General features: G+C 52.9%; 2 protein-coding genes across 2 annotated transcripts; both read left to right on the top strand.

Annotated features, from left to right (window-relative positions):
* The first annotated feature begins 3448 nt into the window (after positions 1 to 3448).
* Positions 3449 to 7020, top strand: GJB5 (gap junction protein beta 5). Its single transcript, XM_055255091.2, has 2 exons — positions 3449 to 3679; positions 5815 to 7020. Exon 2 carries the CDS (start codon positions 5839 to 5841, stop codon positions 6658 to 6660), a length of 822 nt encoding a protein of 273 aa, XP_055111066.1. The 5' UTR covers positions 3449 to 3679; positions 5815 to 5838; the 3' UTR covers positions 6661 to 7020.
* A 1222-nt stretch (positions 7021 to 8242) lies between these two features.
* On the top strand, positions 8243 to 12218 carry GJB4 (gap junction protein beta 4). The gene is made up of 2 exons (XM_055255093.2): positions 8243 to 8291; positions 9430 to 12218. The coding sequence occupies exon 2, from the start codon at positions 9752 to 9754 to the stop codon at positions 10550 to 10552; it is 801 nt and encodes a 266-aa protein (XP_055111068.1). The 5' UTR covers positions 8243 to 8291; positions 9430 to 9751; the 3' UTR covers positions 10553 to 12218.
* Positions 12219 to 12569: the final 351 nt, after the last annotated feature.

Raw genomic sequence — 12569 nt, 5'->3', positions numbered from 1 at the left:
TCTGCCCATCACACAACTGCTTCCCTGTTCTCCAGGTTTGCCTCTTCTCTGTCATGCCCACCTTCCACCCTTCCCACCTCCAGCTCCCTCCTGGATTTCCAGCATCCCCTAAGTCCCATCCCTCAGTAAAAGAACAGCCATGAAGCCTCTATTGAAACCTCTCACTTGATAGTAAACTCACTTTCATGATAACAAACCCACTCCCATGATAACGATGTTAATCTAACTAACCTAATTACCTCTTAAAGTCCCACCTCCCAACACTGTTGCATTGGGAGTTAAGTTTCAATACATGAGAACATTGGGGGACACATTCCAAGCATAGCAGGGGGAGTCAGTGGGAAAAGTGGTGCACAGGTTCATCACAGATGTGTTTGGAGTTCATCAGTTCAGCGCTACATGCGCTGAGTAGGAGCCACATGAACTATCCAGGGCCATGAGGTGGCAGCAATAGTTGGAGTCCTCAGCCCCAAGCTGGTGGTAGGAGCCACAGCCTGTGGAGAGTGCACTGAGAGAAGAGAATACAGGAGAGCTCTGGAGAGTGCTGGGATTTTAGGAAGCAGGCAGAGGGTTACCTGCAGAGGAGAAAGCTCCAGGCCTCAATGTAAATCTTACACTTTCGGAAAGGCTTTCCCTGCCTCCTGAAACTAGGTCTGGTTCTCCATTATACATTTTCTTGGCACTGTGCTTCTCCTTTGTGACTCTATCACAATTGCATTTTTAGAGTTATTGGTGTGTGTTTGTGTGTTTAATGTCTTATTTCCTCCTTTGACTGTAATCTTCAAGAGGACCAGGCCCAGAGGTTGAACCATGAGAATCATGCCTACTGACTCATTTCCACTATCAGGCACAACACGTGGCACATAGTAGGTTCTTAATGAATATTTGATGACAAGTAAATGATTATGTTTATCAGCCATAAAGGAGCCAACAGTGTTGCCAGATCCTTGGGTATGAAGATGTTGAAGCATTACAGTGTTAAGAGCACCGGCTCTGGAGCTCAGCTACCTGAACTCCACCCCCAGCTCTCCTGATTACTGATTGTGTAAGCCCAGGCAAGTTTCTTAGCCTCTCTGGGCCTCAGTTTTCCCATCTGGAACATGGGGCCATTGGCATTCCTACCTCATAGGGTTATTTCTATCAGTGGTCCAACCACCTATCAAATCACCAAAACCAGTGACCTGTGAACCATCCTAGGTCAGCCTCCTGCCTCACACCCTACATCCAGTCAGTCCCCCAAAGCTGCCAGCTGTATTTTCCAGCTATTTCCCAAATCCAACCCTCTTGCTCATCTCTTGCCTAAATCATTGCAGTAACTTTCATACTGTTCTCACAAGCCCCTGCAGCCTCTTTTCTCAAACAGAGGAAGCTTTCTAAACATACAGTTGATCTTCATTATTCACAGATTCCATATTGTGCATTCTCCAGCTCATCACAATTTATTTCTAATCGAAAATTTATACCTAAGACACTTTCATGACCATTTATAACATGCACAGAGTGGCAAAAATTTGAGTCTCCCAATGCACGTGTTCCCAGCTGTGGCTGAATAAGGTGACATTTTGCCTTCCCCTTTCAGCTCTAATACATATAAACATATGTTCCATTGGAGGTCTACTTAGTGCCATGTTTTTCTCATTTCTTGCTTTTTGCTGGGGTTTTGCTGTTTGAAATGGCCCCGAGTATAGTGCTGAAGTGCCATCTAGTGTTTCTAAGTACACGAAGACTATGATGGGCCTTATGGGAAAAATATGTGTGTTAGACAAGCTTCTTTCAGTCATGAGATATAGTGGTGTTGGCTATGAGTCCAATATTAATGGGTCAACAATAAATATTAAACAAGGTGTCTTCAGAAACACACATAAATCAGACTTCTGTACTGATCAGTTGCTAACCACATTGTAAACAGAAGCTTGCAGGAACCTAACCTCATATGTCCTCTAGGAAGAATGCTTCAGTATGCACTAACTTGGTGTTCATGGTGACTTGTAGAATATAACTACCTTGAATAATGAGAATCAAAGGTACCAATCTGACCATGTCTTTTCCTTTTTTAGAACTCACTCCTGCCTCAGTACAATACGAAATGTAAAAATAGAAAAAAGAAAAGAATTCCCTCATGCCTCCCTCTGCACCCAAGATAAATTCAAACTCCTTAGCATGACATTTCAGGTCCTTCACGGTCTGGAAGGTCTTTGCTGACCTTCCAGGCACCTTGCCATGTGGTGTCCCCACCACTACCCAGCCCACTCTCCAATGCTCTTCCATTAGTTTTCACAAAGGTCCTCTGCACACCATGTGCCCACTGCCTCAAAGGCCCCTCCTCAGCATCTCTTCTTGGTAAACTCCAATACATCCTTCAAGACCCAGCTTCAATGTTACCTTCTCTGGGTCTACCTCTGGCAGAACTTAAAACTCCCTTCTCTATCTGTGTCTTTTCTAAGACTTCTCACAATGTTGTAACTGATCCCTTTATATGCCTCCTCTCTCCTGTACTTGGCAACAGCTTTTTGGAAAGAGCATGGAGTATAGAAATGTGTGACTCTCTGCAGGGTGTGTGCATTTCACACATCACTCATTCAATAAATATAAATTGAAGCCTAACTGGACAAGACACCAGGCCCCATACTAGGCACAAGGGATAGAGCAGTGAATAAAATAAAGCCACTGCTGCATGTGTGTGCAACACTGTGCCCATAACTGTGGCCTGTGTGTAAGAGTATGTACATGTGAAGCTACATTGTGTTTGCTTGTGGACATGTGGTGTTTGTGGCTCCTGGATACTTTATCTGTTGAATCCTGACCCCAAGTGACCTGCTGATACAGGGCACCTTGGAAGTTAATTAGGCCAACAGACTGTGTCTGTGCACTAATGAGAAGCCTTCCCTAGGCGCCCCTGCCCACCTTCTCCACCTCTCCTGTGGTTCCTGCCTGGCTTGGGTTTGGCCTTTTTAACCCAAAGACAACATGCATCCAGATGAGATTTTCTCTAGTGAATACATCTCTCTCTCCCTCCCTTCTCCTCTGCCTTCCCTGTATCTCAGAAAGAAAAGGCCTAGGAATAAGGAAAAGGGGGAGGAAGAAACATTTTTTGAGGACAGACCATGCGGCAGGCCTGTGCTGGGCAGTTTATACGCATTCCAGGCAATGGTAGACAGGGGTTCCCTTGTGCCAGGCACTGTTCTAAGCACTTTACCCTAAGGCTGGGTTAATGCACGTATCCACCCTATGAGGTAGGTGTTGTTCTTTTCCCCCTTTCACAGAGAAGGCGAGAAATCACACAGTGAGAAAGTGGCAGAGCTAGGATTCAGCCCTCAGCTTCTCCCACACAAGCCCACAGATGGGAGGATGAACGAGGAGTCAGAGTGGACTTGCGGCTCTCCCCTGAGAGGATACCAGGATTCGAGGCTCAGCGCCCTGGGAGGAGTGAACCCCTCAGTTTCCTGAGCCTCATCAGAAGCAGTCTGGGGAGGCTGGGGCCCAGCCAATGGCAGTGCAGGCCCCAGCTCCTCCTCCTCCCTGGCTGGGCCGGCACACTCGGCAGGCTCTGTCCTGGAAACAGGCTTCAACGGGCTTCCCCAAAAACCTTCCCCACTTCTGGGTATGAAATTCCAGCTGCTTGCTGAGTCCTATTGCCGGCTGCTGGGAGCCAAGAGAGCCCTGAGGAGTAGCTACTCAGGTAAGAGCATCTGTGTCCGCATGTGCCCTGCCCCTTGGCATACGTGGCAGGAGGACACTTCTCTGCTGGGGAGTGGGGGGAGGTGGCCTGGACACATCTGCCACCCTGGGCCCTGATGGTGGAGGAATAAGGGGCTCTGGGTTTTTTCAGCTCTCCCCAGCTGGGCAAAGGTGGGAGCAGGGGCCAGGCTGGAATCTCAGCAGGCAGGGTAGCTCTGCCTGGGCCTGCAAAGCCCTGCCCCACTCCTCCCCAAGTAGGGATGGGCTGGGTGAGAGCCCCTGGGGGCTGAAGGCGGGGCCTCCCTGGGTGTTCCCTGAGAAGCTGCCAGGAGTCTCGCCTACCTTAGACAGGACTGAGCACGCAGGCTGGTGATTCAGAACAGAGCTCCCCCCGCACCCCCCGGCCCCCACCCCCACCCATCCCCCGTCCAAGTGGCGCAGGTGGAGTGGAGACAGGGTGGTGGGCAAAGGTACCCCCAGTCACCCTCATCCAGGATCCACACACAAGGGGGAGGACAGAATCCGTCTGCACACAGACAGACAGGCAGCTCATTGAAACTCGAGGAAAGAGTCTGAGGCCTAAGGCTGGGCAGTTCCCAGAGGGTGGGCTCTACAGCCAGCCTGCCTGGGTTCAAATCCTAGCTCTGCCACTTATTAGCTATGTGACATTGAGCAAGTTAATTAATCCCTCTGTGTTCCTCTTTCCTCATCTGTAAATTGGGAATAAAAAAATATGCCCTTTCCTAAGGTTGCTGTGAAGGAATAATGTACTGATTCATACAAAGAACTTAGAGCGGTGCCCGGCATGGCATGAATGCTTCATGGATATTGGCTGTTATCACTCCTCTGCTTTGCAGTTGATCATGCAGAGGCTCGAGACAGCCTGGTGAGCTTCAGCCTGGACCAGCATGGGAAGGCCATCATGAGCCCTTTAGTGGCTAGGAAGACAGGTTCCTTGGGGTCCCAGGGTGCACAGTTGGTTGAAACCACAGTTCATGGGTCTTAGTGGACACACCCCCATCCCCAGGAATCAGGCCAGAGGACTCTCGAGTGAGGAAGTGGGGACCCCTTACTCTGCCTAGCAGTCACGGCCCTTACGCGGAAGTGAATCTGATTCTGTGAGTTCATAAGGCCAAATTCACCAGCAGAACTGACAGGAGCAGCATTTCCCACTTGATGTCTTGACAAGGCTGTTCCACAAGATGATAAACGTTATGTCAGGAGGAAAAGGGCTTCTGTGGGCAAGGGAGTTTGGGCAATGCCACATATTTCATACCTCTTTAGGTGAATTTATTAGTGAGTTTATTAGCACGGTTGAGCAAAAGAACCCTATTTAACTTTACTAAACCCAACGTTTGCCAACTTTTCTTGACACAGAATCCTCTTCTCTCACTTCTCCTGTTGCCAACCTATGGGACAGGGTTCCAGGGAACACTGTTTGGGAAACACTGGAATACGAGGTTACTCTAGGAAGCCTACTGTATGAAGAGAACTTATTGCTGCCTGCTTTAGCTTTTCAGCTGGATTGCATTGGCCGTGCTTCAAATGAGTGGCACTTGAGCAGGACTCTGCCTGGCTAATTACAGAGTGTTAGACCAGATGGGAGCTTGGGGACAAGGTTCCAGCCTCCTTTCCAGTCCCATCCCTGAGCCAAGAAAAGAACAAAGAGCAGGTTCCCCTGGGGAAGGGGCTGTCTGAGAAGAGGCAGCAGTGCTCAGAAAGGAGAGAACCATCTCAAGGCTCAGCCCCCTGAGGAGGAGGGCCAGGGTTGAAACAGAGGGAGCAGGCAGAATGTCCCAACTCTATCAGTCTTCACTCTGCAGAACCTCAAGACCAGAGCCTCAGGCCCTGGGAGGAATGAGTGGTTCCCTGGACCTGCCCTCATCCACTGGTATTGGTAAGAGTTGGGTTCTGGACTTAATTACCTATGCTCAAATCCCAGCCCTGCACCTAATAGTTGTGTAACCTTGTATAATGCCTCTAAACTTCAGCTTCCTCCCTCTATAAAATGGGGACAGTAGTAGAACCCAGCTCCTCTAGTGGTGGTGAGGATGAAATGTGATGACATATTTCTACGAAGTGCTCAGAGCAAGTCTGTGATAAATGTAGGAAATTATTGTTCTTGTTTCCCTGCAGTAGCAGCTGACGCGTGGGTCCACCATGAACTGGAGTATCTTTGAGGGCCTCCTGAGTGGGGTCAACAAGTACTCCACAGCCTTTGGGCGCATCTGGCTGTCTCTGGTCTTCATCTTCCGCGTGCTAGTGTACCTGGTGACGGCCGAGCGTGTGTGGAGTGATGACCACAAGGACTTCGACTGCAACACTCGCCAGCCTGGCTGCTCCAACGTCTGCTTCGACGAGTTCTTCCCCGTGTCCCATGTGCGCCTCTGGGCCCTGCAGCTTATCCTGGTGACGTGCCCCTCACTGCTTGTGGTCATGCACGTGGCCTACCGGGAGGTTCAGGAGAAGAGGCACCGAGAAGCCCATGGGGAGAACAGTGGGCGCCTCTACCTGAACCTCGGCAAGAAGCGGGGCGGGCTCTGGTGGACATATGTCTGCAGCCTCGTGTTCAAGGCCAGCGTGGACATCGCCTTTCTCTATGTGTTCCACTCATTCTACCCCAAATATATTCTCCCTCCTGTGGTCAAGTGCCACGCAGATCCGTGTCCCAATATAGTGGACTGCTTCATCTCCAAGCCTTCAGAGAAGAACATTTTCACCCTCTTCATGGTGGCCACAGCTGCCGTCTGCATCCTGCTCAACCTCGTGGAGCTCATCTACCTGGTGAGCAAGAGATGCCACGAGTGCCTGGCGGCAAGGAAAGCCCGAGCCATGTGCACAGGTCATCACCCACACGGTACCACCTCTTCCTGCAAACAAGACGACCTCCTTTCGGGGGACCTCATCTTTCTGGGCTCAGACAGCCATCCTCCTCTCTTACCAGATCGCCCCCGAGACCATGTGAAGACAACCATCTTGTGAGGGGCTGCCTGGACTGGGCTGGCAGGTTGGGCCTGGATGGGGAGGCTCCAGCCTCTCTCGTAGGTGCAACCTGAGAGTGGGGGAGCTAAGCTGTGAGGTAGGGGCAGGCAAGAGAGAGGATTCAGATGCTCTGGGAGCCAATTCCTAGTCCTCCACTCCAGCCACCTGCCCCAGCTGGACGGCACTGGACCAGTTCCCCCTCTGCCCTGCGGCTGGGCTTCCTTTTCTAGAATGGAAACAGTGAGGGCCACTGCCCAGGGTTAGAGGGAGGAGGGCGTTCATAGAAGAACACACATGCGGGCACCTTTATCGTGTGTGGCCCACTGTCAGAACTTAATAAAAGTCAACTCGTTTGCTGGTTCCAGGTGCCCTCTGGTTGTGCAGCCTTTGTGACCCTCACACGTTCATGGTGTCAATCTCTCTGCCCCCGCAAAGGGCTGCACTTGATCCAGCCTGTGAGGGGCATCCTCTCTTCCAGAAAGGGGGCCCCCAGTACTCCAGGGGACATGCTACTTGCTCATGCTCCCATCCAGCCTTTATCCCCCATGGCAAGTTTAGGCCTGTTGGTTGTCTGCAGAGAGAATGGAGCTTAGTCCACGTTGCAGTGGGAAATTCATGAACTTAGAATGCCTGTGTCTAGTTCCACCGGGACTCTGGAAAAGTAACTTAAGCTTCTCTCCAAAATGGGTTAATAATACCTAGCCTGTGGGGTTGTGCTGAGGACTGATGAGCTCATGGCTGTGGACAGGGTTAGCCAGCTGTAAAAGGACACATAAATGTTAATCATTGGTATTAGGAAGTGCTCAATAACGCCTGTGGGAAATGAGGCAGAAGGCCCCTCCCTAGCTGCGCATTAACCTTCATCATCCCAGCCAGAACACAGGTCCCAGGCCCCCCACCAGCATATGTGAGGTCACACTCCAGCTTCCCTGGAGGCTTTCCCCAGGACCCACAGAGGATGAACAGCGATGCTGTGCCTGACCTGTGCTAACTGGGGCATTTCATGCTGCTGACCTGCATTCCTTGCCTCCACCAGGGCTGTGGGTGCCCTGGTCTAGAAAAGTCATAGTTGACCCCTCCCATCCCCTACATAATCCAAGAGCTTCCCAGGCTCCAGTCCCAGAAATATCCCACCATCAGAATGGGATGCGTTCCTGCACTAAATTAAGGTTGCCCCTTTCTGTAAATGTCAGCTGCTGAGGACCTCAGAATCAGGCCTCCCAGGAAAAGGGCAGGAGAGAGGGCAAGGAGGCAGGGTAAGGAGGCAATGGGAAGGGGACAGGGTCAATCCCACTGGTGCTGTCCTAGGCCTTGGCTTAATGATATCAGGCTCCTGAACCCCACAGAGCAGTCTCACCCACATACCTGCCTGCCTGGGAGCCAGGCTCAGCCATGCCCAGCCAAGCTAGAGAGGAGGCGTGGGCCAGGAGAGAAGAGCCGCAGGTGGTTGCTCTGAATATGTGCCCGGGGAAATCCGCCCTCCTGCCTGCCCACCCAATCACTCTCGCTTGGCTCATTGGCCCAGAAAGCCCCACCCAGCAGGGGAGCGAGGAACAAAAGCTGCCTCTGGGAGGTCCCGAGGCAGACAGACAAGCCCAAGGACAAGGAAGCAGCTACTGGACCCAAGAAGGGTGAGGACCGAATAGGGCAGGAGGCTGGCCAGGAAGCAAGCAACTAGCTGAGCTGAGGATATCCAAGGGACCTCAGGCTGTGGGCTGGGCTTCAGGGAGGCAGCCAGAGGGTCAGGGTCCCTAGAGGATCCCCAGGGAAGTGCCAAGGAGGAGAAGGAATGTCCTGGCTGACCTAAGGGAGGACAGAAGATTAGGGAAGAGGGGGGATCAGGAAGAAATGGGTTTCAGTTCAGTTTAACAAACATCTATTGTGTGTTCACTGGGCCAGGCCAGTGCTAGGTGCTAGGGAGACAGAGGTGAAGAGCTGGCCCTCTAGCAGCTGACAGTCTGGCAAAAAAATAAGACAGGTAAATAGACCATTTGGGTACAGGCGATGCCTCTTGCTCTGAAAGTGTCCCAGGCACACGATGTCTGAAGAGGCTGAGAGCAGAGTCAGGGATGGGGATGGGGAAGGAGGAGCGTAGGAGGAGGGGAGGGTTTGGAGATGGGGCCTGACGGGGACTCCAGACAAGGGGGTGTGGAGGTCAAAGTCCACAGGCGAGGGGCCTGAGAGGAAACAATGGGAATGCAGCTAGCAAACAGCCACTAAATGGACAGAGGAGGGGGTGCCCCCAGAGAAAGTAAATGGGGGGTCCAGACCATGCCAGAATCCATCCTCGGTCCTTCCTAAAGCTGGAATGCTTGGAATTCCAGAGGAACCCACTGTGGTCAAGACAGTCAGCCCTCAGGCCCCAGCACCAGGGCTGCCAGGGATAATATCAGGTCCCCGTGATTCCAAAGCACCTCTGTTTCGTTTGGGAGGGAATGCCAGGGCTGAGAACCTTCCTGGAGCCAGAGGCAAGGAGTAAGGAGGAAGACGGTTCCGGGATTTATCAAGAGGCTGATGTGAACGTCCCCAACACAGGGCCAGGCTCCTGTTGGTGCTCAGTAAAAGTGGGATGGATCTGACAACTGATAAGGATACGTTCCCACCCCTCCTGCCCTGGCCCAGCCCTGGCAGCTGATGGGAGAGCAGATCGTCCAATTCAAACCTTCCTACGATCTCTTTAGACGTCATGGGCTGAAACTTGGGGTAATAGAGGTTGGCTGGCATATCCATGCAGGATGATTGTCTTCACATGTATCTATTACCTTGCAGAATAAAATAGACCCTGATTTTGGAACCTGAAGACCAAAGTGCAAGACTAGCTCTGCTACTTCTATCTGTGGACCCTTGGGCAGGTATCTCTGCGCCTTCACTTACTCTTTGTGAAATGAGGACAGGGGCAATCCCTACCCTACCAAGTCATTGGGAGTGAGGACATGATGACACGGTGATCGTGAAAAGATTTTGTCAATCGCACCAGCGTTGAGGGTGCCCATCTCCAGGTTCCCCCAGGCCTCAAGGCTCCCAAGGCCTGAGTGGGTGGGTAGCACCCAGGTATAGACCTTCCACGTGCAGTACCCAGGACACAGCCAGCATGAACTGGGCATTTCTGCAGGGCCTCCTGAGTGGCGTGAACAAGTACTCCACAGCGCTGAGCCGCATCTGGCTGTCTGTGGTGTTCATCTTTCGCGTGCTGGTGTACGTGGTGGCAGCGGAGGAGGTGTGGGACGATGAGCAGAAGGACTTTGTCTGCAACACCAAGCAGCCCGGCTGCCCCAACGTCTGCTATGACGAGTTCTTCCCCGTGTCCCACGTGCGCCTCTGGGCCCTGCAGCTCATCCTGGTCACGTGCCCCTCCCTGCTCGTGGTCATGCACGTGGCCTACCGCGAGGAGCGCGAACGCAAGCACCACCTGAAACACGGGCCCAATGCGCCATCCCTGTACGACAACCCGAGCAAGAAGCGGGGCGGGCTGTGGTGGACGTACTTGTTGAGCCTCATCTTCAAGGCCGCCGTGGACGCCGGCTTCCTCTATATCTTCCACCGCCTCTACAAGGATTATGACATGCCCCGCGTGGTGGCCTGCTCCGTGGAGCCTTGTCCCCACACTGTGGACTGTTACATCTCCCGGCCCACAGAGAAGAAGGTCTTCACCTACTTCATGGTGACCACAGCTGCCATCTGCATCCTGCTCAACCTCAGTGAAGTGTTCTACCTGGTGGGCAAGAGGTGCCTGGAGATCTTCGGCCCCAGGCACCGGCGGTCTCGGCGTCGGGAACGCCTACCCGATACGTGCCCACCATATGTCCTCTCCCAGGGGGGGCACCCTGAGGATGGGAACTCTGTCCTAATGAAGGCTGGGTCGGCCCCAGTGGATGCAGGTGGGTATCCGTAACCTGCGAGATCAGCAGATAAGATCACCAGGTTCCCCCGACCTGAGGCCACCCAGGAAAACAGGCAGGGGCAGTGGCATCCTTGCCGTAGCAGGGTGGTGAGGAGGGCGGCTGTCGGGGCTCAGGAAGCTCGCCCAGGGGCCAATGTGGGAGGTTGGGGGTAGTTTGGTCCCTGGGTCCTGAGCCTCAGGGGAGGGAGGTTGATGGTTAGTGGGGATTTTGTATATGGCAACAGTGTATGTCAAACCTCTTAATAAATATGATCTTCCCAGTACTTTGCAGACCAGGTGGGGAGTGGCCAATAGGAAAACGGGGGGCAGGGGGAATTAGGTGGACCTCAGAGAGGATGCCGAGACTACTCAGTGAGCACCTGAGCACTGGAACCTCAGATCCAGGCTCACCCATCACCCCCCAACACACACAGAGTGTGACCCCAGGATATGGTGGGCTGTGCCCAAAGGCAGAGGCTACTCCAGGGGCCTCGGGGTTCTGCAACCAGCTGGCCAAAGCAGAAGGAGAGGAATCCCAGGAGACCCTGTGCCCAGCAGAGTCGGTTCTCAGTGAGGGTCCATCACAGGGATGAGCGTGGGTCGGGCCTCCCTAGCCCTGCCCAGCACAGGTCCTGGATAGGTGAGTCCCTTCTGACAGTGGGAGGGGCAAGGCTGAGAGCAAGCCAGGGATGGGAATCTGTCAAGGTGCCAAGAGGCACATCCTACAGGCCAGGGCCCATTGAGAGTGTCTGAGCTGAAAGGTCCCTCGTGGATCCTGGAATCTATGGAATTTCATGTTCTTTTTCACTGATACAACTTCCCCATTCCATACTCCCCCACCCCACCACCACTCAGACTTTGGCAACTCCCAGAACCACACCTCCACCCTAACATGCCTCCAAGTCCCACCAAATGCCCACTGGACAATTCCCTGGGAGGCCCCCAGGCATCTCATACTCGCCACTCCCAAGATGACCTCATCAGCTCAACCCAGACCTGCCCCCTCGAAGATGCCCCACCCCATCTCATGCAGGACACAGCTATTCACCCAGCTGCCCAAGCCAGGGGACGGGACAAGCCTGACATCCTTGTCCCTCACACCCCACGTCCCCACTGGCACCAAATCCCACTGATTCCAGTACCTAAATGCCACCTGAATCTGCTCTTCCTCTCCTTACAATAACCTAACTACCTCCTGGACTTCCCCCATCTGCCCTCCGCTACGGGGATGGAGTGATTTATCTGTCTATGCAACTGATCATGTCATTCCTCCTGCTTTAAAATTTCTTCCACCATCACCAGCCCCATGCCCTCAGCATGGCCCCCGCTGATCTCCCCACCTCATCCCAGCTTCCTCCCCCTTTCTACCTGCCAGTAATACCAAAGGGCTCCTGGTTCCCCAGGCAGACACGTCATGTGGTGTCATTCCTTGTGCCTTCGTCATGCTATTTCCTCTGGCTAGAATGCCCTTCCCACCTCCTCTGTGACCCTCCCTCAAACCTCTAGGACAGCTTTACCCATCTCTCCAAGTGCCAGCCTCGCTTGTCCCTCTGCCACTCTCCCCAAATCGGAATTGTCACTTCCCCTGAGTGTCTCCCTATCAGTCTGTGAGCCCTTAATGGGCAGGTCACTGAGTCATCCAGGTCCCTGCTGCCTTCAATAAATGCTTGTTAGATGAGTAACTAGTCTGTGAGCTGCTTGGGGGAAGGAACCGAGTCTTGTTTATCTGAATCTTCCACCACACCTAGCCTGCGGAGTTCAGCAAAGCATTTGTTTGCTTGCTTTGTTTTGTTTTTGTTGTTGTTTCAACTAGAGCCAGCATCAAGGTGTCACCTTTAGGTAAGCTAACTTGAGTCTAGAAAGGGGAAGAGGCCCTTCAAGACCACACAGATCTGCTGAGTCTATCAGGGGGTCTGTCCTCTGTGGTCCACAGGTAGCCTCCACACCCACCCCTGATTATGGCATAAGATCGAAGTCACCCATCTTTAGGGCAGGCTCCCTGGAAGCAGAGCCAGAGGCAGGGGTTTCT

The sequence above is a fragment of the Symphalangus syndactylus genome, chromosome 12 (genome assembly GCF_028878055.3).
Source record: "Symphalangus syndactylus isolate Jambi chromosome 12, NHGRI_mSymSyn1-v2.1_pri, whole genome shotgun sequence".
NCBI classification, from domain to species: Eukaryota; Metazoa; Chordata; class Mammalia; order Primates; family Hylobatidae; genus Symphalangus; species Symphalangus syndactylus.
This window is presented reverse-complemented; position numbering and strand designations above follow the sequence as displayed.

Coding starts and splice junctions, on each gene's coding strand:
- GJB5 (XM_055255091.2), top strand. CDS start 5,839: ATGAACTGGAGTATCTTTGAGGGCCTCCTGAGTGGGGTCAACAAGTAC.
- GJB4 (XM_055255093.2), top strand. CDS start 9,752: ATGAACTGGGCATTTCTGCAGGGCCTCCTGAGTGGCGTGAACAAGTAC.